Genomic DNA, 27,124 nt, shown 5'->3' with positions numbered 1-27,124 from the left:
ATCAATTGCTCTTTTTTCTTAGGTTGGTAAATTGCACTTCATGATCGTCAATTCCATAAATAAATCATGCCCATCAATATCAGGGTTGTCATTGTGTCTCAAATCTTTTTCAAGATTTTCAAAAGATATCAATAAACTATTATCTTCAGCACACTTTAACTTCTCAAAACTAAACAGAAACCCAAAAGTTTCTTCGTATTTTTAAAAAAATTTCAAACCACGTCGGTAGCGAAGAAATAGCTTGATCAACAAAAGGAAAAAATAATTAACCCTGAAAGATTCTTCAGCTGATTGTGTTATCTCCTCACCACCGTTTTCATCAAAATGATTCTTTCTTTGAATATTACGTTTTTCTTTAAATGAAACTTCAACTACCATATCATCTGCAATTCGTTTATATTCAATCATAGTTTTATCAAACACGGATTCTCTATAGTCTTCCAAACTCATAATAAGTCATTTTAGCTGCTTGAAGGCGACGCAAATATCTATGTTTTCAGCCTGAAGAACTTTACTTACAATGTTTATTGCATCCAATAATTTGTACCAAATTATCATCCCAATCAACTAAGTTCCCAAGTTTATATGTTTCTAAGGATTCAGTGTCACTCTTTACTTTAAGATCTTTACTTATATCGGCCAAGTTAATTAAAGTATCATGTATCTTTGAAGTTTGTTCTTTAATAGGTTTCACACTTTCAACACAACTTTCCCAACGTGTAATTTGTAACAATGGATTATGTTGGGTGCAATAATTGTCCTTATTTGGTAGAGCGATCGAACCATGGTGCTTGAGCTGCTATGCAGTTTAAAAGATTTTAGTTGCAGCATTACCACCAGCTATAGCTTTTGGTAAAACGATAAGCACTCAGTTCTACAATTGGTATCAGAGCCAAGGTCACGGGTTCGATTCCCATTGATTGCAAAGAGTGCAATTATTGGGAGGGAGATTGTTGAGTGTAATAATTGTCTTTGTTTGGTAGAGCGATCGAAACGTGGTGCTTGAGCTGCTGTGAGGTTTAAAAGATTTGAGTTGCACTATTACCACAAGCTATAGCTTTTAGTAAAGCGGTAAGCACTGGATCCTACAGATTAAGTGTTAGCCCATCGAAGTGATCTTTAAAAATTTTCCTTCGCTTGGCAGAAGAAGAGAACAACGTATAAATATGTTGTATTACTCAAAAAAAAAAAATGACACAACTCTAGGACAACAATTATCCATAACATATAACGCCGAATTAGGACTGTGACATCCACGCAAAAACTCTGAGACTTATCTCTAGTAACCTTTTTTGTACACTATTGTGTTTCTCTTTCATGTTTGTTCCACTGTCATACCCTTGATATCTTATAGCATCAGTACTAAACTCAAATTCTCTCAAAACATCTAGTAGTTTGGTAAAAAGTCTATGCCATGACGTAACATCCACCTTCAAAAATTCTATTCAATATTCTTCTATCACTAAAGAGTTTGTTTAATTATCCACACAACGTGTTACAAGAGACATTTATCCTCATGACTCGCATCTGGAGTAAAATCTACTATGATTGAGTAATATTTTCCTATTTTAATTTTTGTAATAATCGAAATATTCACTTCATGTGCCAACATCTGTGTCAACTCATTTTGAATTTTAGGACCAAGATATATATAGTAAATCTCGCGTGCTTGAATATAACGAATGAGCTCTTGCATTATGGAATCAAGTTCAACAATCATTTCAATATCATTGTTCGCAACATAAAAATTTTCATTATCTCCTCGAAATGTAAAATTATTTTTTTCAAGTCTTCTCGCAAAAAATATTCTCTTTAATAGTTCTAGTCTCAAGTCATGTTCTTCTTCTTCGTTAATTTCGACTTGCAAAATTTCATCTAATATCTTATTTTTTTGTAATCTTTTTTTCCAATTCAATCCATTTAGTCAAGTAATCAATATGCTCCTTACTCGCTTCATGATTTCCAAGTATTCGACTTAAATTATGACGATCTTTATATCAATCATTAGCCAACTGAATTTTATTCATGTTACTTTGCATCTTGAACAGCTTGCAAGAAGCAAAATATTTTGTATAAAGAAAGTGAATATACCAGTCATTTCCTATCAATTTTCTATCTATTTGGTAGTGACCTCTTATAATGTAATACATCAAATGTCTACCCGTACTATCTTTAGGAAACATAATTGCATAATCTCTTTTTGGACCTCTTTCGATGCCCGAAATTGAGATCGAAGAATTTTTTTGGTCTTGGACTAAAAAGTCTCCGATATTTGTATTAATTTTATCTCAATTCTCCGAATCATCAAAATTTAAGGGAAACAAATTCTCTTGATTCATATTTTCAAGTTGGACATCTTCAATACTATCAACAATGTCTTCTTCATCTAGTTTATGCACACTGTGGCCTTGAAGAACTTATTTACTATTATTTTTTATACTATTGTAAAACCCGGGATTTTTGTAAAATCGTGATCTAACCAGATTAATAATTTGATGATGTAATCTTGGATATTAACGTTATTATTATCATCTCAGAATATAAGATTTGATGCATAGTTATCTAAGTCATGTAGATAATTTATCGTGTGCAGAATTTCGAGACATGAGATAATAAAATCCCTTTAATTCGAAATTTAACAATACATATTTTATAATTTTCGAAATTGTGGGATAAAAGATTTAGATTTAGATTTCGAATCATATCACGATTCTATCATGATTCTAGATTTGATTCACAGTTCAAATGCACTATAACTCTTGATCACGATAGCAGCCAACCCCTATAAATAGGAGGGCCTATAACTCGAAAATTACACCCAAAATTCTGTCAAAATTTCGAGACTCCCCTCTAGTCTCCATAGGAATTTTCGAGCACAGTGAAGAGCTGTCGTCGTCTAGCCATGGAAATAGGAATTTCGAAATTCCACTGCAGGAACTCTAGTCTTTTTCACGTTTTTTCTTCAAGAATTTAAGGTAAGTGGGCAAAATTTGAAATTCTTAAATTTTCGGTTAGGTGTTTTCTTTTTAAAGAAAACTTCGGTCGAACACCGTTTACGTTTTTTTTTTAAACCTTGTTACGTTTATGCGTTGGCATTGTGAGGATTCCCTGAAAATGGGTGGAATTCCAACATAATGGCCCTTAACAGTGGGATAGAACTGTTTTATGGCCTCGCTCCCTTAGAGGATTAAAACTTAGGGACTGACGTCAGTAAACCGTTAAAGGTGAAAAATCGCAGCGTTACAATGGTATGAATATGATGTTACGATTATGAAAAGTATGCTGTAAATATGTGTTATTTTCGAAAATGTTGTAAAATTATTATGTTGTGTTCGATATCCCCCACTTGCTGAGTATTCCCAAAATACTCACCACTTACACCCTTCCTCGGATAAATCCGAAGAACAGGCAGAGGAAGAAGAATCTGAGCAATTTTTTTTTGGGGATGGTGATTTATTTAATTTTCGAGATTGGTAGAAAATGGATTTACTTTTTGGAATATTAGTGTTCTAAATTTTATGTAAGACGTTTCCGCATATTTTATTTTATTTTATTTCAGTTGTAAACACTTTGATTTTGAGAATTATGATTAATAAACTGGTTTTCGATTTATACTATTCTACGAGGCTGGTTGTTTTCAATTGTGTGATTGTTAAACGACGTCGGTGTCAAATCCTGAGTTTTGGGGCGTGAAATTTTAGTGGTATCAGAGCCGCCAGGTTCATAATCCGAGTGGGAAAAATCGATTTGCAAAAAAAAAATCGGGAAATTCCGGCCAAACAGGGCCTAAGCGCGCGCCGCATTTCCTCCGATTCCGGCCGCTTCCGGTGCTCTTTCTTCGATCGGCGACCAGTTCCAGAACCGTCTCGATGAGACGAACAAAAGCCCTTAAACAATTTCAGATTTCGTGCTCGGGTGCAACCGGAATTTCGGATCTACGGATTTGGCGTCGAAACCCTAATGTCGAATTTTATTTTGTCCTATTACCCTACCAATCCTACTCCGATTTTCAATTAATTTTACCCAAACATAATACTATCCATGGGTAACGTTTCCCAACAATCAATATTTGGATCGGATCAACCAATCGGAAACGCCCACTTTCAAGTGAGTCAACCGAGTTTTGAGCGAGTTCAGGCCAAATTAAGAAGTTTTTCGACCGATTATGTAATGCACATGGGCTGTTCCCGATTGGGCTTAAGTCCCCTCACGGTTATCTCATTACCCATTACTCATAGAACTTTTCCAGTCCAGGCACTGGAGCTTTTGCCTTCCCCAGGATTAGAACCCAAGACCTCCTGGACTTATATAGATCTTGACAGCAATCCTGGTACCAGTTGATTTTTGTAATGAACATGGGCTGTTCCCGATTGGGCTTAAGTCCCCTCACGGTTATCCCATTACCCATTACTCATAGAACTTCTCCAGCCCAGGCACTGGAGCTTTTGCCTTCCCCAGGATTAGAACCCAAGACCTCCTGGACTTATATAGATCTTGGCAGCAATCCTGGTACCAGTTGCATTACAAAAAAAGGCGTCCAATCGGGAACAGCCCATGTGCATTACAAAAAAAGGTGCCTTTTTTTGTAATGCACATGGGTTGTTTCCGATTGGGCTTAAGTCCCCTCACGGTTATCCCATTACCCATTACTCATAGAACTTCTCAAGCCCAGGCACTGGAGCTTTTGCCTTCCCCAGGATTAGAACCCAAGACCTCCTGGACTTATGTAGATCTTGACAGCAATCCTGGTACCAGTTGAGCCTTTTTTTGTAATGCACATGGGCTGTTCCCGATTGGGCTTAAGTCCCCTCACGGTTATCCCATTACCATTACTCATAGAACTTCTCCAGCCCAGGCAATGGAGCTTTTGCCTTCCCCAGGATTAGAACCCAAGACCTCCTGTAATTATATAGATCTTGGAAGCAATCCTGGTACCAGTTGAGCTAGTAGATCAACTGGTACCAGAATTGCTGCCAAGATCTATATAAGTCCAGGAGGTCTTGGGTTCTAATCCCGAGGAAGGAAAAAGCTCTAGTGCCTGGGCTGGAGAAGTTCTATGAGTAATAGGTAATGGGATAACCGTGAGGGGACTTAAGCCCAATCGGGAACAGCCCATGTGCATTACAAAAATCAACTGGTACCAGGATTGCTGCCAAGATCTATATAAGTCCAGGAGGTCTTGGGTTCTAATCTTAGGGAAGGCAAAAGCTCCAGTGCCTGGGCTGGAGAAGTTCTATGAGTAATGGGTAATGGGATAATCGTGAGGGGACTTAAGCCCAATCGGGAACAACCCATGTGCATTGCCTCTTTTTTTTTGTAATGCACATGGGCTGTTCCCGATTGGGCTTAAGTCCCCTCACGGTTATCCCATTACCCATTACTCATAGAACTTTTCCAGCCCAGGCACTGGAGCTTTTGCCTTCCCCAGGATTAGAACCCAAGACCTCCTGGACTTATATAGATCTTGGCAGCAATCCTGGTACCAGTTGAGCTAGTAGATCAACTGGTACCAGGATTGCTGCCAAGATCTATATAAGTCCAGGAGGTCTTGGGTTCTAATCCTGGGAAGGCAAAAGCTCCAGTGCCTGGGCTAGAAAAGTTCTATGAGTAATGGGTAATGGGATAACCGTGAGGGGACTTAAGCCCAATCGGAACAGCCCATGTGCATTACAGATTATGGCCGTGCCACCATCGGTTCTATGATCCTGACCCCTTCGCCGACACACGCCTTTGCTCCGACCATACTCCGACAGGTCAACCCGACGAGTCAACCCGACCGAGTCAGCGAGTCAACCCACCAGCATACGCCCTTCGATTTTTTCGTGGGAAACTCCGAATTTGGTTCCGTCAACTGATCTGAAATCCTCTCGACATACTCTTCGAATCCATATGTCTATCTCAAAACTTTCTATTTTTGGAAATTTTCGAAAATTTTAAATTTTCAGTATCTTACTATATACCGATATTTTATTCTGTCATATTTATGATATTCTGAGCATTTTCCTTGTTATTTATTTTAGGAAATGTCTCCCCGATTTCGCACTCGTGCCCAAGCTGTCATCCACATGAAGCAGCTTGCCATTGATAATCAGTCACGCCTGATAAAGCACCTTAGAGCCAGACTAGGTGAGAGAAGACGGGAGAATGCGACCTTAGCCACAAAGAAAGAGGAAATACGGACCCAACTTAACAACGCAATCTATCAGGGAGAGTTGATAAGAGGAGATAACATGGATTTGAGGGATGACATAGAGCACGGCTTGTATCGAGAGAAAAAGATGCAAGAAGATATCGACCGATGCCGTAAAGAATTGGAGGAAGAAAAACAGCAAAATTCCAGGAGCAAGAAGAGACTGGAGAATTTAATTGAGGTTATAAGCAGCATTGCAAAGGTGAACCAGCATCTGGCTCAACAGGATGAGGTACTGAAGAACAAGATCAAGCAGAATAAGAAGGATTACGAGCTGCGCCACCAGCTTACCATTGATATGTTGGACAAGGCAGAGGCAGACGTTCAAGGGTGGAAGACACAAGTGGCCCAGCTTAATGCAGAGAATGCCCAGCTCACTCATATGGTAGAGCTACTTCAGGAAGGAGAGCTGTTGCGTGTTTTCTTGATTGCTCGCAAGCGCACGACGTCAAGTTATAGTAAAATGTAATTTTGAGTACAAGTGTCGATCCCACGAGGAATGTATTTCTTAATTTATATTAATGATTGCAATTAAAATAGTTTCGATTTTATTTAGAATAATCAATTGACAGATTTGTTTATATCAATATCTAGATTTGAAACTAAATTAAATTATATTATAACACCAAACTTTTTATAACAAATAACTATGGAATAAAAGATCTAGAGGTCTGATTTCACGCAACTATCCACCATGTGTTATTTTATGTAGCTATATTATAAATGTCCTTCTTATTCATTAGCCAAGAATTTCATAATTAGCTACTCCCTCTCCCGAGTGCTAAGTAGATACTAATTATCTAACAAAAGATTGTAACGTCCCCATCAACAATCTATAATTAAATAACACAATAGCACTAACTTCTTTTAATGACTTCAATAGCAATATATGTCCTCCCGAACTATATAAATACCATTGATGTATTTTTCCCTTTCTTGTTTATAAATTCCCTTTTCCAAGTGATAAATTATAAACATAAGAATCATTCAAGATATGGCCAATAAAATGAAAGCATTAAGATTGAAAAAATACAAATGAACAATAAGGAAACTTATATAGCATAAATAATAAATCCCAACACATGGTTTCTAGTTTTGTTCCATCATTCCTCTAGAAATAAGAATTAGTTCATAATAAAAATAACACAACACACAAATCTTAAACAAGACATATCAAATAAAAATGAAAGTAAAGAAAGAAGAACTTAGAACAAGAGCTTGGAGTGCTAGAAATTCCTTTCCAAAAGTGTGCAAGAACTTTGTTGAAGAAGATGAGCTTGATCTTCAATCCTTTCCTTGTAGCCTCCACCCTTTTTCTTGCTCCTCAATATGACCTAGATGATGAAAAAGAGATCCTTTTATAGTCTAGACAGGATTCCCCACGTAGCACACCATTTTCCTCTACTTTTATTCAAAGTCCACAAAGTTTCACAATTTCCGGAATGATGTTGGTGCACGACCGCGGGTGCGGTAATAGGAGGACCGCGGGTGCGGTGTTTGTTCGGCAGAATTCCTCCTATTAAGCGTGTGAGACCGCGGGTGCGGTCCTAGCATGACCGCTGGTGCGGTCATGCTTCGGCATATTTTTGTCCTTTGCACCTTCTAATTCATCATTATACTACTCCAAACTCTCATGTCTAAGCTTCCAAATTACAATAACAAAAACAACAACAAATCAAATAAAACCTGCTCAAGAATCACAAAATTCCAATTTAAAAAGAAGTAATAAAAGTACAATAAATTGCACTTATCAAACTACCCCAAACTTAAGATTTTGCTAGTCCCGAGCAAAACAAAACAACAAGAACAAACAAACAAACAAGTCATGAAATATTTTAAAACTTGGCCTCAAGATAAATTTAAAATCCTTCATGCATTTACAATTCAAATCAATTCAACCACTTATTCATCCGGATAAAATCATGTGATTGGTTAATTCTCTAACTTCAAATCTCTTCAACCATGTTTCAAATCATTCTCAATTGATTTCAAATTTTTACAAACACACATCACAAGGTCTTTTTCGATAAAGATTTGGGTTCAAAGCAATATTCATTCAAGAAATGGATACCCAATAAATATTTGATGCAATAAGGTGTGTGTAAAATTGATCAAGATTCTTACTCAATAAAAGTGTTTATCGATTGTCCATAGGCTAGATCCTCCCAATCACTCTCCACTAATATATTGGACAACTATGACTAGGTTAATAGGATTTTAAATGGTTGTAATGTTAGGCCTTGGTTCATGGCTACAAATAAAGATTAGGAGTTCAAATAAGGGAGTAAATTGAATTTCATTTCTTTTTGCAAACTCCACTATTTCTTTTATCTCCATTTTTTTTCTTTATTCATTTCATCTCTTTTTCTCCCCTTTTTCTCCAACTTCATCAATGTATAATCATTCATTTTTTTCTTTTTTTTTTCTTTTGTAGGAGAATATTCTTTTGAATTCTTACTCCCTTGAGAAGGTAGGAAATAATTGTATAAGATATTTTGGTAAATGTGGGATACTTGAAAAAAATATTCGAATGGGGGTCTTTTACACATATTTACGTGTGCCATTCAAATTCATATAAGCTCAAAGAGGTGACAAATGATAAATTAATTTTATTTGGTAGCTTGAAAGGCTCAATCGATCCAAAAATCACCTAAATCATTCCTAAATCATAATTTGTCCATATTTCGCCTCGAGTGATGTTTGGATAGTTCTAGACAAAATCTCAATTCACCATCAACGAGTAAAATCTAATCATCGTGAAAATGGTGTCTCAATGCATCAACCAAATACATATATATTCAAAAAGAAATGTGCTTGGCTTCCAAGAAATTTCAAAAACACAATTCTATTTTCATATAGGCTCAAGAGGGCTTCAAATGAATGTTTATGAACAATATAAATGTCCCAAATAAAATCAAAAATTGCCTCAATCATTTATGTGTTTGCAAAAAATTTATTTCAATGTCAAATGAAAATCACAAAGTTTTATAGAAATTATAAGTCTCAAACTTACCAAATCTCATGATTATTCTCTAAATGTTTCAAATTGATCGATTAACATGAATGTAATGCATGACCTTTCTTTTTAATACAAAAATATTTTCATCATTGGCCAATTCAAAATAAAAAAAATTTCATGACTAAAAACACACAAAATAACTAAATAAATAAACACACCAAATAAATTAAAATAAAACACACAAAAAAATTTAAACACACAAAAGAAAATAAACACACCAAATAAAGTAAAATAAACTAAATCTCCCCCAAACTTAAACAAGTGCATCGTCCTCGATGTAAATAAGCATGATAAATAGGAGAATACACATACACCGAGCAACGACCGTCAGTGGTCATTGCCATCATCCTCATCTTCGTCGTCGTCGGGTGGTTGGAACTCCGGCGGGTGGTAAACGGGTGGCCACTGTGGAGGAGGTGGAAATGGATGGCCAGAAGTGGAAGCAGATGGAAATTGCTGAGCCAAGACCGATGTGAAATCCATCATATACCCCATGAATGTATCGGTCCTAAACCGAAACGCATCCATGTCTTGGCGGTGTTGGCGCATTTCTTGTTGCTGATTTCTCATATCTTCTTCCAACTGGCTCAACCTATCTCTCTTCTGCCTGTGTTGCGGTGGTGGTTCTTGAGCCTGGGCTTGGGCACGTCTCTCTGCAGCTCTCCTATTAAATTCCCTTTCAGCCCGACGTGCCGCCGCTTGATCATTTCTGATTCCCACAAATGGCTGAACTACCACAATGGGATTTTTCGGCTTCAGAACTTCTTCATTCGTAGCCCAAGTAACTCCCGCATGTTGGCACAATACAGTGATGAGAGAGGGGTGGAGAAGTTCACTTGGAGAGTTACCTCTTGCATAGTCAAGTATCGAATTCTGAAGCAATTGACCTAAATCAATTGTCTTTCCTGTCATAATGCAGAAAGTGAGGATAGCCCTCTCCTTGATGACGGTAGTGGTGTGTTCGGTAGGCTTGATCCTAGCAGAAATGAAAGAATACCAATGTTTGGCAACATCCTTGAGATCAGACTTAGCTAGGCTGACGTGCACATCGTCCCTCATTCTCCACTCATCTCCCTGTATACAAATTGTTTGAAGAATACTATTATAATCAACATGCTCTGCCCGGTATTCTTCATATTCGTCGTGCATGATTGCAGGGATACCATATAACGTGTTAATCGTATGTGCATCAAAGGCTACCGATTTTCCTCGCACAAAAACCGTCAACCGATCATACCTAACCTTGAGGTTAGCATAGAACTCTCTCACCAATGAAATGACAGCATCTTGTGGCTGCCTGCCAAATTCTTCCTACTGCCGAACCCTAAGCATTTGTCCAATTTGAGTATGAGGGGCACTAAGATCAAATCCCCTTTCTTTTATAATGCTTCTATTCAAAATCTTTCCATATTGCTCCTCCGCTTTCTCATCATAAAACCGACTTGCATCGTAATTCACAGTTGATGAGGATGATGCACCCTTAGATTGTTTTCTTCTTGGAGGCATTGTGTCAAACACCTTTCAAACACCAACTTTACTTCAACCCAATTCTCAAAATTCAAGTATTATTGCACTCCCCCAAACTAATATTCACAATATCCACACCTCAACAATGTACACAGCAATCAATCAACAATATCCCCAAAATCAAGAATGTACTTCACCATAAGAATTTTCCTTCCATAGCAACTAACACCAACAATTTCGAATTTTCCAAAAAATATGCAAAGAATTGGCTCACCTTGAGTGTGTTGAAATGTTTCTTGAAGAATAAAATCAAAGCTCCACTCAAATCTTGAAGAAATTTTCGAGCCCCCTTTCAAACCCTAGGTTTGGTGTTGAATTTTGTGGGAAGAAAAGTGATATTTGATGGAATGGGTTAAGATATTTTGGTTGGGAGTGATAAATTTGTTGAAGGATTGAAAAAATTTAGTGGGAAAATTGTCTTCTTGAGTAGGGATTTCGAAATGGAAGAGGGTGTTCTTGAGTTGTGTTCTTCGATAAAGAATGCCCGATTTTGTTTTAAAAAGGCACGACCGCGGGAGCGGTATTATAACCACCGCGGGTGCTGTGAGAACCCAAATTTTTGGGCACATAATTAATTAAATATAGACATGTATAAGAATTTATTTTCGAGTTATAATAAATTTGAAAATATAAATAATACATGGAAATCGAAATCCAGTGCAAGATACACAGTAAATTAATACTGGATATCCACCTAATTGGAAATATTATATTGTATATAAGGAAGTTTTCTCAATAAGGAAGCTAGCAAATTTGCAATACAGTCCAGATACGTCACGAACCTGTACAAGAAAGCAGTCTACGTTCATCCGAGAGAGATTAGTGCAATCACCCATTTGATTAGCCATCAGCGTCATTCGTGGAGCGACTTCAGAGCTTACCTTGTAAGCTGATTTTCCGTGCCTATAAATAGGAGGACTCTTCATTTAGAACTTACACTCCCAAATCTCGAAATCCTCTCTAGCATATTTTCGAAGCTTTCATCCTCAAGTAGCGAAGCTCTGCCGCAATCTCACCATTCACGTTTCCTTGAGCAGTCAGAATACGGTAAGTGGGCTTTTGCTATGTATTTCTTTGTAATTTAAACTTTGTATAAGTATCTCATGACATGCGTCTATGTGTGTCAAATCATTTTCGGAAAATGCTATTATATATTTTATAAAATCTCGATCGATGTACGATATGTTCTTCTATTTCCGATGTTCTTTGATTCTGCTGAGTTCATTCAAAAAATTCCGATAAATGTTGTTTGATACATCTGATTTTGTGGTGCACTGTTATGATTCGAGTGGGATATGGAACGACGATTGTAAATTATATATGGCCCCCATCAGTGGGTATAAAACTGTGTTTCGGCCCTCATCAGTGGGTATAAAACTGTGTTCCGGCCCCCATCAGTGGGTATAAAACTGTGTTTCGGCCCTCATCAGTGGGTATAAAACTGTGTTCCGGCCCCCATCAGTGGGTATAAAACTGTGTTTTGGCCTCACCCCTTAGAGGACTAACATATTGGGGACAATTTGACCATGGATAACGAGATGAATAACAGTGTTTTCATTTGTTCTGATTCGTTCTGTTCTGAATTGTCTGATAATCTCTGTTTCGCATTTCAATTCCGATTCTGATCTGATATGAGATACTACGTTTTGAAAAAAATCAGTTGCAATATGGGTTTTAAATAATATTTATATGTATTTGTGGTAATCGATCGGCCCCCACTTGCTGAGTGTTTCCCAAACACTCACCCCTTACATTTCTCCCCAGATGAGAATGAAGATCAAGTAGACAATGATGAATAAGACGTGTTTTGGAGTTGGAGATGAAGTTTCGAGATATGAAGATTTCTCACTTATGTTCTTCCTAAGTTTCGATTCAAGTTGTATATCGCTTCCGCACATTTTATTTCGTTTTGGAATTTATCACTGTAAGACAAGATTATTTTGAGTTAATTATGAAATAGACTGGTTTTGGTTTATACTGAACTACGAGGCTTGTTGTTTGGCGATTATGTGATTGTTGAACAACGCCGGTGTCGACTAACCCCGGTCTCGGGGCGTGACATTTAAGTGGTATCAGAGCCGCCAGGTTCATAATCCGGTTGGGGAAGAAAATTATTCGGGAAAAAAAAAAATCGGTGGAATTTTAAAATTCGGCCAATGCAGTCCCATTCGGAACGACCAACGAGTAATATCACAACTTGTTGCGAGGCATAGTCTGAAAACACGAAATTCCTTTATTTAGATATTCGAAATTGCGTTTTTGTTATTTGAGGAAAGTTTCGTAGAACTCATAACTTTCCGTCAACTGTTCTAGATTCCTCTCAACGTATTATTTTTATCCATGGGTCAATGTCCAAACTTTCTACTTTTGGAAACTTTCTCGAAAAATCCCGTTCAACGTGTTTCTTGAACTACTTGTCGAAATTTTATGGAATTGTATTATGAGAACAATTAGTATTTGTATTTATTTTTGGGAATATACCTATAAGAGATAAGTTGACTGAAATTTCTAATTTAAGATAAAAGATTTGACTCGGGGATGATAAGTTATTTATGGAAACTAATATGAGAAAAGTTGATATAAAAACTATATCACAAGTTTTGGGTATTCCAATAGAGAAGTTGATTTTGTAGTAACAATTAACTGTGTGGGTATTAAGTTTGGGTTATTAAGAATGTTAAGCGCTAACTTTAAATATGTAGGACCTTCAACCTTGGAATATCTTGTGAGACAATATCTCCAGGTTAAAGAATTTATATTATTTTGGGATAACAAGTAGGCTATGACCTTACGTAAATAAAATAAGTTATGAGATATTGATGGGTATCAAGGAAAGTATAGTACAATAAGTTTTGACTTTTATGGTACTAAGAATGATTCAAAGGGAATGACATTTAATGAACTCCTTTGTATTAGAGTATGATAGGCTCATGATCTTGATAAAAGTAAGATTTAGTAAAAGAATAATTATTTGAGGTAACGACTATGTTATAATTTCGGATTTTAAGCTATAGATCGATATTGAGTTAAGTTTCAATATTCTATATGGGTTTTAATTTTTGTGATAGTAATCGGGATAATTTCAAGATAAGATTAAATAAGCATCAATCGCATATATTGAGTGCCGACTTGATTCAACTCACTTCGATAGATTTCGACGCCATCTTAAGGATGAACTGATTATCTAAGAGCCATGCAATACTAGATTGCCAGAGTAAGAATGTCAAACTCTGAACCCCGAACCAAGAAGAAATCAGGTACCATGGCAACGCCAAGGAACGGAAATACATTTTTTTTCTGTTTCCCAGACTTGGAAATCCATAATATCGGGCGAAGAAATTTACCTAGCAATGGTAAACAAAGTGCAAGAGTAGATGAGCTGAAGTTGGAAGATATTCTAGTAATACGAAAATTTTCGGGCGTTTTTCCAAAAAGGCTTTTTGGAATGGTCTTGGATGGTGAAGTAGATTTCGAGTAAATTCGGTACTTGATGATGCACCAATCTCCAATGCACTGTACCGAATGGCTCCAGATGAACTCAAGGAGCTAAAAGAACAAGTCTAAGAGTTGTTAGACAAAAAGCATATTTTGTCAAGTGCATCTTATTGGGGAGCTGCAGTCCTATTTGTATGGAAGAAAGATGAAAGTATGAGATTGTGTATAGATTATAGAGAACTCTATAAGATCGCAATCAGGAATAAGTATCTTCTTCCAATAATATACGGTCTTGTCGATCAACGTAAAGGAGTTACAATCTTCTCTAAGCTTGACCTGAGGACATGCTATCATCAGCTAAAGGTCAGAGCAGAAGACACCTCAATGTCAGCATTCAGAATAAGGTCATGTGAGATCGAAATCAGGAATATCAGTGGAACTAAGAAATTAGAGGCAAATCTAGATTAGCCGAAACATAAGAATGGAACCGAAATTAGAGGCTTCTTTAGATTACCAGGCTATTAGCGGAAATTCGTCGAGGGCTTCTCTTCAGTAGTCGTATCACTGACGAGACTCGCACAAAAGAACTATGAATTCAACTGAAGAGAGAGATGTTAAAGAGCTTTCAAACATTAAAGGAGAAGCTAGCATCTACACCAATGTTGGTATTATCTACTGAGGACAAGGATCAAAGGAAGATGTCAGAGGCGTACTCACGGAAGAGAGGCTAGTCAACTAAAGCCACAGGAGCAAAACTACCATACTCACGATCTCGAGTTGGCAGCAGTGATCTTTGCTTTGAAAATTTGGAGACACTATCTCTACGATGTCAAGTGTGAAATATTCACTCACTGACCACCAAGTCTCAAATATTTGTTCATTCAAAAAGAATTAAAAATGAGACAAAGACGGTTGATAGAGTTACTCAAGGACTGTGACTTGACAATAAGCTACCACGCCAACAAAGAAAATAAGGTAGCCGATCCTTTGATTCAAACATGGGTAAGATAACATAACATCATTCTCCGCGCAACCATGCCTTCGGGAAGCAGTCAAGTTAAATCAGAGTCGAGACACGACACTAGAGAAGTTCAAAGAACAAGCCAAGAAAATAAAGTCATCAGATTTTCAAGTGGACCCAGACGGAATCCTAGGGATGAGAGGACGATTATGTGTGCCAGATATCAACAATCTTCGATAAGAAGTGATGTAATAGGCACATAAGTCAATATTCCCGACCCACCCAGGTAGTACAAAGATGTACAGAGATTTGAAAGTAAGTTTCTAGTGAAGCATAATGAAAAGAGATGTCACCGAGTTTATATCTAAGTGACAAGTATGCCAACAAGTAAAGTGTCGTTCATCACTGTGCATGGAAGAAATAGAGGAGACAGTCATAACTAGGCTAGAACTAATCCAAGAGACAATGAAAAAAATGGTCATCATCAAAGATAGACACAAGGTTGCATAAGACCAGCAAAAGAGTTAGTCTGATCTTAAAAGGAGACCAATGGAATTCACATGGGGTGAAAAAGCTTATATAAGGGAATCATTAGATTCAATAAAGCTGAAAAAGTGAAACATCGGTACGCAGGACTATTCAAAATTCTGGAGAGATTGGCACATTGTCTTACAGAATAGCATTGCCATCAGATATATCTAGAATCCACAATATATTTCACAAGTCCAAACTAAGGAAATACACCTCGAACCAAAGCCATGTTATGGAAATTGAACCGCTAATGATCAAAGGTAACATGGGGGAAGAGCTGAAATATGAAGATGTCTCTATTCATATTGTGGACACCAAGGACCAAGTACTAAGACGACGTATCATTCCCTACGTCAAGGTGCAATAGTCAAAACACACAGAACGAGAAAACTACTTGGGAGTTTGAAGAGAAAATGCGCAAGCAATATCCTTACCTTTTTGAAAGTCAAACCGACTCAAGTTTCGAGGACGAAACTTCTAATAAGAAGGGAGGGATGTGAGAACCCAAATTTTTGGGCACATAATTAATTAAATATAGACATGTATAAGAATTTATTTTCGAGTTATAATAAATTTGAAAATATAAATAATACATGGAAATCGAAATCCAGTGCAAGATACACAGTAAATTAATACTGGATATCCACCTAATTGGAAATATTATATTGTATATAAGGAAGTTTTTTCAATAAGGAAGCTAGCAAATTTGCAATACAGTCCAGATACGTCACGAACCTGTACAAGAAAGCAGTCTACGTTCATCCGAGAGAGATTAGTGCAATCACCCATTTGATTAGCCATCAGCGTCATTCGTGGAGCGACTTCAGAGCTTACCTTGTAAGCTGATTTTCCGTGCCTATAAATAGGAGGACTCTTCATTTAGAACTTGCACTCCCAAATCTCGAAATCCTCTCTAGCATATTTTCGAAGCTTTCATCCTCAAGTAGCGAAGCTCTGCCGCAATCTCACCATTCACGTTTCCTTGAGCAGTCAGAATACGGTAAGTGGGCTTTTGCTATGTATTTCTTTGTAATTTAAACTTTGTATAAGTATTTCATGACATGCGTCTATGTGTGTCAAATCATTTTCGGAAAATGCTATTATATATTTTATAAAATCTCGATCGATGTACGATATGTTCTTCTATTTCCGATGTTCTTTGATTCTGCTGAGTTCATTCAAAAAATTCCGATAAATGTTGTTTGATACATCTGATTTTGTGGTGCACTGTTATGATTCGAGTGGGATATGGAACGACGATTGTAAATTATATATGGCCCCCATCAGTGGGTATAAAACTGTGTTTCGGCCCTCATCAGTGGGTATAAAACTGTGTTCCGGCCCCCATCAGCGGGTATAAAATTGTGTTTCGGCCCTCATCAGTGGGTATAAAACTGTGTTCCGGCCCCCATCAGTGGGTATAAAACTGTGTTTTGGCCTCACCCCTTAGAGGACTAACATATTGGGGACAATTTGACCATGGATAACGAGATGAATAACAGTGTTTTCATTTGTTCTGATTCGTTCTGTTATGAATTGTCTGATAATCTATGTTTCGCATTTCAATTCCGATTCTGATCTGATATGAGATACTACGTTTTGAAAAAAATCAGTTGCAATATGGGTTTTAAATAATATTTATATGTATTTGTGGTAATCGATCGGCCCCCACTTGCTGAGTGTTTCCCAAACACTCACCCCTTACATTTCTCCCCAGATGAGAATGAAGATCAAGTAGACAATGATGAATAAGACGTGTTTTGGAGTTGGAGATGAAGTTTCGAGATATGAAGATTTCTCACTTATGTTCTTCCTAAGTTTCGATTCATGTTGTATATCGCTTCCGCACATTTTATTTCGTTTTGGAATTTATCACTGTAAGACAAGATTATTTTGAGTTAATTATGAAATAGACTGGTTTTGGTTTATACTGAACTACGAGGCTTGTTGTTTGGCGATTATGTGATTGTTGAACAACGCCGGTGTCGACTAACCCCGGTCTCGGGGCGTGACAGGTGCGGTATACGTTCGGGGCTGCATAGCATTTTTCATTTTAATTGACCGCGGGTGCGGTGTTAGGCGTACCGCGGGGGCGGTGATTCTTCGGGCTGTGCAGCGCGGGTGCGGTGTGTGTAAGACCGCGGGTGCGGTGCATGTTCGGCATTTCATGCATTTGTTCGACACTGCAAGACCGCGGGTGCGGTGGTGCTTCGCACACCTAGCGCAGGGGCGGTGTCATTGTACCGTGGGTGCACTCCTGCTTCGAATTTTCTTGTATTTTGAATGCACCTCAAGCACAGGTGCAGTGCACATGAGACCGCAGGGGCACTCCTGTTTCGTAAAAATATTTTCTTCTCAAATTTTCAGTCCTTAAAAGAAAACAATTGGGATTCATTAAATTTTTGGGAAGATATAAGCACACATTATATTAAAAATACACAACCAAAAATAACATGATAAAATAAAATCAAAACCGAAATCAACATGCAAAAAAAAGAAACAAAAATTTGGGTTGCCTCCCAATAAGCGCTTGGTTTAACGTCATCAGCCTGACTACCATCAGTCTATATCAAGTTGATCCGCCCAAAAGAATGTTGTCAAGGTGCCTTACTTCATTTCCATAATATGGTTTAACTCTTTGGCCGTTCACCTTGAAAGTCCTTACATCACTGCATTTTAGCTCAATTGCCCCATGAGGATACACTGTCTCCACCAAAAATGGACCTGACCAACGCGATTTCAACTTACTAGGAAACAACTTTAGACGGGAATTGAACAAGAGTACTTGTTGTCCTGGTTTTAGTTTCTTTCGTACAATGAGCTTATCGTGCCACTTTTTGGTCTGTTCTTTATAAATCTTGGCATTTTTATAAACATCATTGCGGAACTCCTCCATTTCATTTAACTGTAGTTTTCTTTCATCGCCGGCTGCTTTCAAGTCAAAGTTCAACTTCTTAACTGCCCAGAATGCTCGATGCTCCAATTCCAGCGGCAAGTGACAGGCTTTACCAAAAACCAACCTATGGGAGACATCCCTATAGGCGTCTTGAACGCTGTCCTATAAGCCCACAATGCATCATCCAATTTTATAGCCCAATCCTTCCGGTTTGTATTGACAGTCTTTTCTAAGATTTGTTTGATTTCCCGGTTGGATATTTTAGCTTGTCCGTTCGACTGAGGATTATATGTCAATGCCAATCTGTGCTTCACATTGTATTTAGCTATCAGTGAGTTAAAAATTCTATTGCAAAAATGCGTACCTTCGTCACTTATGATGGCTCTCGGTGTTCCAAACCTGGTGAAAATGTTCTTGTGCACAAATTTAACTACAACACGAGCATCGTTAGTACTGGTGGCGATTGCTTCCACCCATTTCGAAACATAATCTATAGCTAATAATATGTAAGATTGACCAAAAGAAGGGGGAAAAGGTCCCATGAAATCTATGCCCCAGACATCAAAAAGTTCCACTTCCAAAATATTTGTCAGTGGCAATTCGTGACGCCTAGAAATGTTTCCTAACCTTTGGCACCTATCACATGATTTCACTAAGGTATAGCTATCCTTGAACAAAGTAGGCCAGTAAAAACCTGATTGCAATACCTTAGATGATGTTCGTGTTGCTCCAAAATGTCCACCATAAGGTGATGAATGACATTGTTCCAGAATTTTGTTTGCATCTTCGCCATCAGCACATCTCCTAATTACTTGGTCAGCACATCTCTTATACACACAAGGATTATCCCAAAAGAAAAATTTGATATCATGGAAGAACTTCTTTTTCTGGTGATGATTCAGATCTGGAGGAAAGGTACCACAAGACAAGAAGTTAGCTATATCAGCAAACCACGGGAGTTTAGAACTTACCTCAAACAGTTGTTCGTCTGGGAACAACTCATTGATAACTCCACTTTCCGTTCTTTCTTCCAACTCTAGTCGTGACAAATGATCTGCCACCTGGTTTTCACAACTTTTCTTGTCTTTTACTTCAAAATCAAATTCTTGAAGTAGGAGTATCCATCGTATCAACCTGGGCTTGGCATCCTTTTTTGCAAACAAGTAGCGAAGAGCTGCATGGTCAGTGAAAACAGTTACCTTAGTGCCAATAAGATATGTTCTGAACTTGTCAAATGCGAACACCACTGCTAGCATCTCTTTCTCAGTAATTGTATAGTTCTGTTGGGCTGCATTAAGTGTACGACTTGCATAGTATATAGCCTTGAACATCTTGTCTCTCCTCTGTCCCAATGCTGCTCCCACAGCATAGTCGCTAGCATCGCACATGAGCTCAAAGGGCTCCTTCCAATCAGGCACTATCATAATGGGAGCAAAAATCAGTGCTTTCTTGATCTTGTTAAATGCCTGCAAACAATCATCGTCAAAAATAAATGTTGAATATTTCTCTAACAAATTACATAAAGGTCTAGTAATTTTAGAGAATCTTTGATATAACGACGATAGAACCCGGCATGTCCCAAGAAACTTCTGATTCCTTTTACATTCTTTGGCGGTGGAAGATTTTCAATTGCCACAACTTTGGCTCTGTCAACTTCTATCCCTTTAGCCGAAATTTTATGCCCAAGCACAATACCTTCTGGAACCATGAAGTGACATTTCTCCCAATTCAAAACTAAATTCTTCGCCTGACATCTCTGCAAAACAAGCATTAGATTTTGCAAACAATGATCAAAAGATGAACCAAACACAGAGATATCATCCATAAAAACTTCCATAATTTCCTCGACCATGTCAGAAAATATGGCCATCATACACCTCTGAAACGTAGCAGGTGCATTGCACAGTCCAAATGACATTCTCCTGAAAGCAAATGTACCGTAAGGACAAGTGAAGGTGACTTCTTCTCCTGATCCTCCGGTGCTATGACAATCTGATTGTAACCTGAATAACCATCTAGAAAGCAATAATAATGATAACCACCTACTCTATCAAGCATCTGGTCAATAAAGGGAAGAGGGAAATGATCTTTCCTAGTAGCATCATTCAATTTCCTGTAGTCTATGCATACTCGCCAACCAGTCACTGGACGAGTTGAAATCAATTCATTATTATCATTTCTTACTACAGTTATTCCCTCTTTCTTAGGCACTACTTGTACTGGTGAAACCCACGAGCTATCAGATATATCATAAATAACACCAGCATTTAACAATTTTAATACCTCAGCCCTCACAACTTCTTTCATTGCTGGATTAAGTCTTCTCTGATGATCAACATAGGGTGAATATGACTCCTGCATCAAGATTTTATGCATACAAACAGTAGGGCTAATCCCCTTTATATCAGCAATTGTCCAACCCAAAGCAGGTTTAAATTCTCTCAACACTTTCAACAATTTCTTTTTTTCAGTACAAGTAAGAAAAGAAGAGATGATTACCGGATATGTTGAATTTTCGCCTAGAAATTCATAACAAAGGTGACTTGGAAGTTCCTTCAATTCAGGGGATACTTTTGGTACCTCGATACTTGCATCTTCAAGTAATTCTACATGATGCACATCACTCTTTTCTTTAGGCATTGTATTGAGAGCAAGTAACTCCTCTTGTACATCCCAATCATCTTCATCCAGTGTAGACGCCGATTCCAACAAACATCTCTCTAAGGAATCTTTCGTCATCCTACCTGCACCAACATGAGATACACATGAATCAATTACATCAATATTATTACAAGTATTTACCTCATTTGCTTCTTTGATTGTGTTGTAGATGTTGAACATGACTTCTTCTCCACCAACTCTCAATGTAAGCTCGCCCTTGTGCACATCAATCAAAGCTTTTCCAGTGGCCAAGAATGGCCTTCCAAAGATAAGCGGAGTGTCCTGACCTCTTCCATATCTAGAATGACAAAATCAGCAGGAAATATAAATTTGTCTACCTTTACCAGAACATCCTCCACTATACCCCGTGGATATGTAAGTGATCTGTCAGCCAGCTGCAGGGTAATAGTGCTAGGCTTCACCTCGCCAAGCTCTAAAGTTCTGTAAATAGAAAAAGGCATTAAATTAATACTGGCACCTAAATAACATAAAGCTTTATTTATTCTAGAACCACCAATAACACAAGGAATAATAAAACTCCCAGGATCTTTGAGTTTCTGTGGTAGTTTCCTTTGGAGTATGGCGCTACACTCTTCGGTCAACTTAACTGTCTCGAACTCATGCAACTTTCTCTTCTTTGACATCACATCTTTGATGAACTTTGCATAGTTTGGTATTTGCTCTAACGCATCAGCAAATGGAATGTTGATGTGAATTTTCTTGAAAATCTCCAAAAATTTTGCAAATTGATCATCCAATTTGTTCTTTTTGAACCTCTGTGGATATGGAAGAATTGGCTGAAATACCGGAGGTTGTTCAACTTCAACTTCAGCTTTAGTATTAGATCCCTCAGTTTCAATTTCTTCAACTGTCATCTCATTTTCATCCTTTTCTTTGGAATTTTTAACCTCAAGTTCTTTTCCACTTCTCAAAGTTACAGCTTTGCATTGCTCCTTTGGATTCACTTCAGTGTTACTTGGGAACTGACCTTTATTTTGATCTTTCAATGCATTAGCCAATTGACCAATCTGTGTCTCCAATGATTTCATTGTGGCTCCCATATTTCCCATGCGAGTTTCCATGCCATCAAGACGAGATTCAGTCCTAGCCATCCTTTTACTCGATTCAACAACAAATGTCCCAACTAAATCCTCAAGTGAAGGTTTTCCTTCCCCCTTTGATGTATTGAACCCCGGTGGAGGATTCAACACATTCTTATTATTAGCATATGAAAATTTTCATGATTTCTCAAACCAGGATGATACGTGTTAGAGGGAGGATTACCTCGATATCCTCCGTAGCCACCAAAATTCCTATTGTTGATATAATGAGCCTCATCAGGAATTTGTGGTTCTTCAGTAACAACCGATGCATTTTCAACCTCTGATGTACTAGCCTTATTCATTGCTGCAATTTGAGTTGTTAAAGCTGAAACTTGAGCGGTGAGTGATGTAATAGGATCTATGGCATAAATTCCAGCTTGCTTCTTTACTCCTGATCTTTCAGACGGCCACTGATAACTGTTAATGGTCATCTGTTCAAGCAAATCATATGCTTGATCAGGTGATTTTGCAAATATCGTGCCACCAGCTGCTGCATCCACAGTGCCTCTTGTTTGTCCATTCAAACCATTGTAAAACAATTCAATCTGTACCCAATCTTCAAAACCATGGTTTGGACACCTCCTCAACAACTCCTTGTAACGTTCCCATGCCTCATATAATTGCTCAAAGTCAGTCTGCCTAAAAGTACTTATCTCTATCTTCAACTGTGCAGACTTCGCAGGTAGAAAATATTTAGCAAGAAACTTGGTTGCTAACTCCTGCCATGTAGTGATACTCCCCAAAAGAAGCGATTGGAGCCATCCTCTTGCTTGGTCCCTAAGAGAAAAAGGAAACAAGCGCAATCGAATTATATCCTCAGAAACACCATTTATTTTTACCGTATCAGTAATTTCAAGGAATGTTCTGAGATGTAGATGAGGATCTGCAGTAGCGTCTCCCCCAAACTGATTCTGTTGAACCATGTTTATCAATGCAGGTTTTAGCTCAAAGTTGTTTGCATTAATAGTTCTTCGTGCTATGCCTGAATAATGAGCATTCAGTACCGGCCTAAAATGATCTCTGATGGGTATTGCAGGGGGTGGATTTTCATTATCTCTGTTTTCAGCCATTGCTCTAATCTCATCTCTTCTTGCCTTTCTTAATCTTCTTGCGGTTCTTTCGATTTCAGGATCAAAGATAAGCAAGTCAAGATTTTGCGATCTTCGCATGCACTGTCAAACAAAGATAAGACACAAATCAATGTTTAATGTATTACAATAAAAACAGCTCTAAATTAAAATAGAGACTAATTGGTAACAATACTAATATAAATTTAAAATAAACACTCCCCGGCAACGGCGCCAAAAACTTGTAGCGTGTTTTCTTGATTGCTCGCAAGCGCACGACGTCAAGTTATAGTAAAATGTAATTTTGAGTACAAGTGTCGATCCCACGAGGAATGTATTTTTAAATTTATATTAATGCTTGCAATTAAAATAGTTTCGATTTTATTTAGAATAATCAATTGACAGATTTGTTTATACCAATATCTAGATTTGAAACTAAATTAAATTATATTATAACACCAAACTTTTTATAACAAATAACTATGGAATAAAAGATCTAGAGGTCTGATTTCACGCAACTATCCACCATGTGTTATTTTGTGTAGCTATATTATAAATGTCCTTCTTATTCATTAGCCAAGAATTTCATAATTATCTACTCCCTCTCCCGAGTGCTAAGTAGATACTAATTATCTAACAAAAGATTGTAACGTCCCCATCAACAATCTATAATTAAATAACACAATAGCACTAACTACTTTTAATGACTTCAATAGCAATATATGTCCTCCCGAACTATATAAATACCATTGATGTATTTTTCCCTTTCTTGTTTATAAATTCCCTTTTCCAAGTGATAAATTATAAACATAAGAATCATTCAAGATATGGCCAATAAAATGAAAGCATTAAGATTGAAAAAATACAAATGAACAATAAGGAAACTTATATAGCATAAATCATAAATCCCAACACATGGTTTCTAGTTTTGTTCCACCATTCCTCTAGAAATAAGAATTAGTTCATAATAAAAATAACACAATACACAAATCTTAAACAAGACATATCAAATAAAAATGAAAGTAAAGAAAGAAGAACTTAGAACAAGAGCTTGGAGTGCTAGAAATTCCTTTCCAAAAGTGTGCAAGAACTTTGTTGAAGAAGATGAGCTTGATCTTCAATCCTTTCCTTGTAGCCTCCACCTTTTTTCTTGCTCCTCAATATGACCTAGATGATGAAAAAGAGATCCTTGTATAGTCTAGACAGGATTCCCCACGTAGCACACCATTTTCCTCTACTTTTATTCAAAGTCCACAAAGTTTCACAATTTCCGGAATGATGTTGGTGCACGACCGCGGGTGCGGTAATAGGAGGACCGCGGGTGCGGTGTCTGTTCGGCAGAATTCCTCCTGTTAAGCGTGTGAGACCGCGGGTGCGGTCCTAGCATGACCGCGGGTGCGGTCATGCTTCGGCATATTTTTGTCCTTTGCACCTTCTAATTCATCATTATACTACTCCAAACTCTCATGTCTAAGCTTCCAAACTACAATAACAAAAACAACAACAAATCAAATAAAACCTGCTCAAGAATCACAAAATTCCAATTTAAAAACAAGTAATAAAAGTACAATAAATTGCACTTATCAAGAGCCGAATGAGGAGCCGGAAGAGGAAGAGCCTATCGAGATTGAGGAGCCTATAGCAGCCATTGGGGATTGAGAGATAGAGGATTAGACTAGGATGTCTTAGTGATTTTGTTCTAGGAGTTTTATTTTACTTTTTCCGTTGTTGCTATTTTATTAGTACGACTTTTGTTTCCTTTATATCGGTCATGTTCTTTCTTTTAGAAATCAATAAAAATTTGTTCTATTTGATTCATTGATTTCCATTTTATTTCAGCACAATTTATTTTATGAATTTTACTCGTGAAACAAATTCTTAAAACTTGCAAATTGTAGGAAATGGCCGACAGACCCCCAATCTATTGTATGAGTTTTATTTCTTGAAGAATTTAGAGAAGATGGTTACGATAAGTCCATGGTTGAAGCTAAAGAAATGGCATGTGAGATGGGCATTGAAGCTGTATTTCGAGATAAACGTGTTATTCGAAGAAATAAACAATTTGGTGAAAGTAACAGTGAAGAAGTGATACAGTCAGCTGCAGAATCTTTTCGAATTAACTAGTTTCTCTTTATAATCGATCAAGCTCGTTTTTCTATGAAAGCTCGATTTGAACAGTTTCAAAAATATGAAGAAACATTTGGTTTTTTGTTCAGTCTAGAGAGGTTACAACGTGCAGACGATGAAACTTTGTTGGGGTACTCTTGCAAAAATCTTGAAAATTATTTGACTCATAAGGGTTGTTCTGATATTAATGGGGATGATCAATTTTCGGAGTTGACATTCTTGCGGTGCTCATTACCAAGAGAAGCAAAATCGGCCATTGATGTAGTGAATTACTTGAAGAAAATGGATGGATGTTTCCCAAATGCTCATATTGCTTATAAAATCTTGTTGACTGTCTTGGTAACAGTAGCAAGTGCAGAGCGAAGTTTCTCAAAGTTAAAGCTCATCAAAATGTTTCTCCGATCAACCATGTCACAAGGAAGATTGAATGTATTAGCTATGCTATCGATTGAGAAAGAAATTACTGAACAACTTGATTATACAGACTTGATTAGTATTTTTAGCTCTAAAACTATTAGACGGGTTGTTTTTTAGTGATCATTTCGCACAATTTTGATATTTTTATTCATTTAGATTTTTATATTGTCTTTAATGTATTGATTTAATTTGAAAAATTACTATGGAACTAAAAAAAATATGAACACACATTATGATTCAGAGACCTCTTTTTAAAAGTTAGACTCAGGCCCAAATATTGTTAGGATCGGCTCTGGATCCGGTGGAGTACCAGACCCGGCTCATCCATTTCATCAGGATCACATCAATATATATAGACACACACATTAAATATTCATACATCTGCACGCGCGCAATACAGAATCAGTGAACGCACGACAAATTTATAACGTTATTGCGATGTTTGCGGCATTACATTGTGTCGTGCGTTTACTGATTCTGTATTGCTTGCAGATGTATGAATATTTAATGCAGATGTATGAATATTTAATCTTCCTCGTTATTACTCGGAATATAATATATATTACCATGAACGGATCCTCGATATTAATGGAGAACATAGTCAAAATCCAAACTTTAAAATATGCAAAATACGTGGAGGGCAAATGTTTTTTTGCATAAAATATTTACAAAATGTGTGGGTGATTCTATCTTACGTAATTTAATTAAACTTCCACTATTACTTGGAATTAATATGCTAGTAATGGGGCTGCGCCATGTTACTGGAGATATTCAAAATTCACTATTTGTGTTCAGTCCACCAAAATTTTTTCATGCAGTGTTTGATTCACACATAAAATGTTTTATTAATCCCTATTCTCACATGTATTTATTCGGATTAAATTCGATACAAAAAATTAAAAATCTATAATTAATATATGATATTTGAGTACCACATTTTTTGGAAATGATACAAAAGATAAAGTTTTGAATTTATAATTAGAACAACTATAATATATCAACACTTTCTACACTTGTTTGTGTACTCAAATATCAAAATTTTATAATCAGATGTGAAACCGTTGATACTGATATATAATATAATAATACCACATTTTTATTGTTTAGTACCGATTTTCATATGAAAAAAGACACACGTCATTTATATCAATAATTGTAATCAAAAATCATATATTAGTATCATATATGAA

The 27,124-nt window shown here is 37.1% G+C and overlaps 1 protein-coding gene and 1 pseudogene across 1 annotated transcript; one reads left to right on the top strand and one right to left on the bottom strand.

The window, feature by feature from the left end:
- Positions 1–456: 456 nt before the first annotated feature.
- On the bottom strand, positions 457–1,508 carry LOC140831332 (uncharacterized; annotated as a pseudogene).
- Positions 1,509–6,036: 4,528 nt separating this feature from the next.
- Positions 6,037–25,104, top strand: LOC140831716 (uncharacterized). The gene is made up of 2 exons (XM_073195465.1): positions 6,037–6,608; positions 24,990–25,104. The coding sequence occupies exons 1-2, from the start codon at positions 6,066–6,068 to the stop codon at positions 25,047–25,049; spliced, it is 603 nt and encodes a 200-aa protein (XP_073051566.1). The 5' UTR covers positions 6,037–6,065; the 3' UTR covers positions 25,050–25,104.
- Positions 25,105–27,124: the final 2,020 nt, after the last annotated feature.

The sequence above is a fragment of the Primulina eburnea genome, chromosome 5 (assembly GCF_022965805.1).
Source record: "Primulina eburnea isolate SZY01 chromosome 5, ASM2296580v1, whole genome shotgun sequence".
Lineage (NCBI taxonomy): Eukaryota > Viridiplantae > Streptophyta > Magnoliopsida > Lamiales > Gesneriaceae > Primulina > Primulina eburnea.
The sequence above is the reverse complement of the archived record's forward strand: the minus strand, read 5'-3'. Positions and strand labels throughout refer to the sequence as shown.

What these genes read in the sequence shown, in the direction of transcription:
- LOC140831716 (XM_073195465.1), top strand. Translation starts at nt 6,066, where the DNA reads ATGAAGCAGCTTGCCATTGATAATCAGTCACGCCTGATAAAGCACCTT. An exon ending in AGGAAGGAGAGCTGTTGCGT is followed by an intron (nt 6,609 to 24,989) that starts GTTTTCTTGATT and finishes GAGCCGAATGAG; the next exon opens with GAGCCGGAAGAGGAAGAGCC.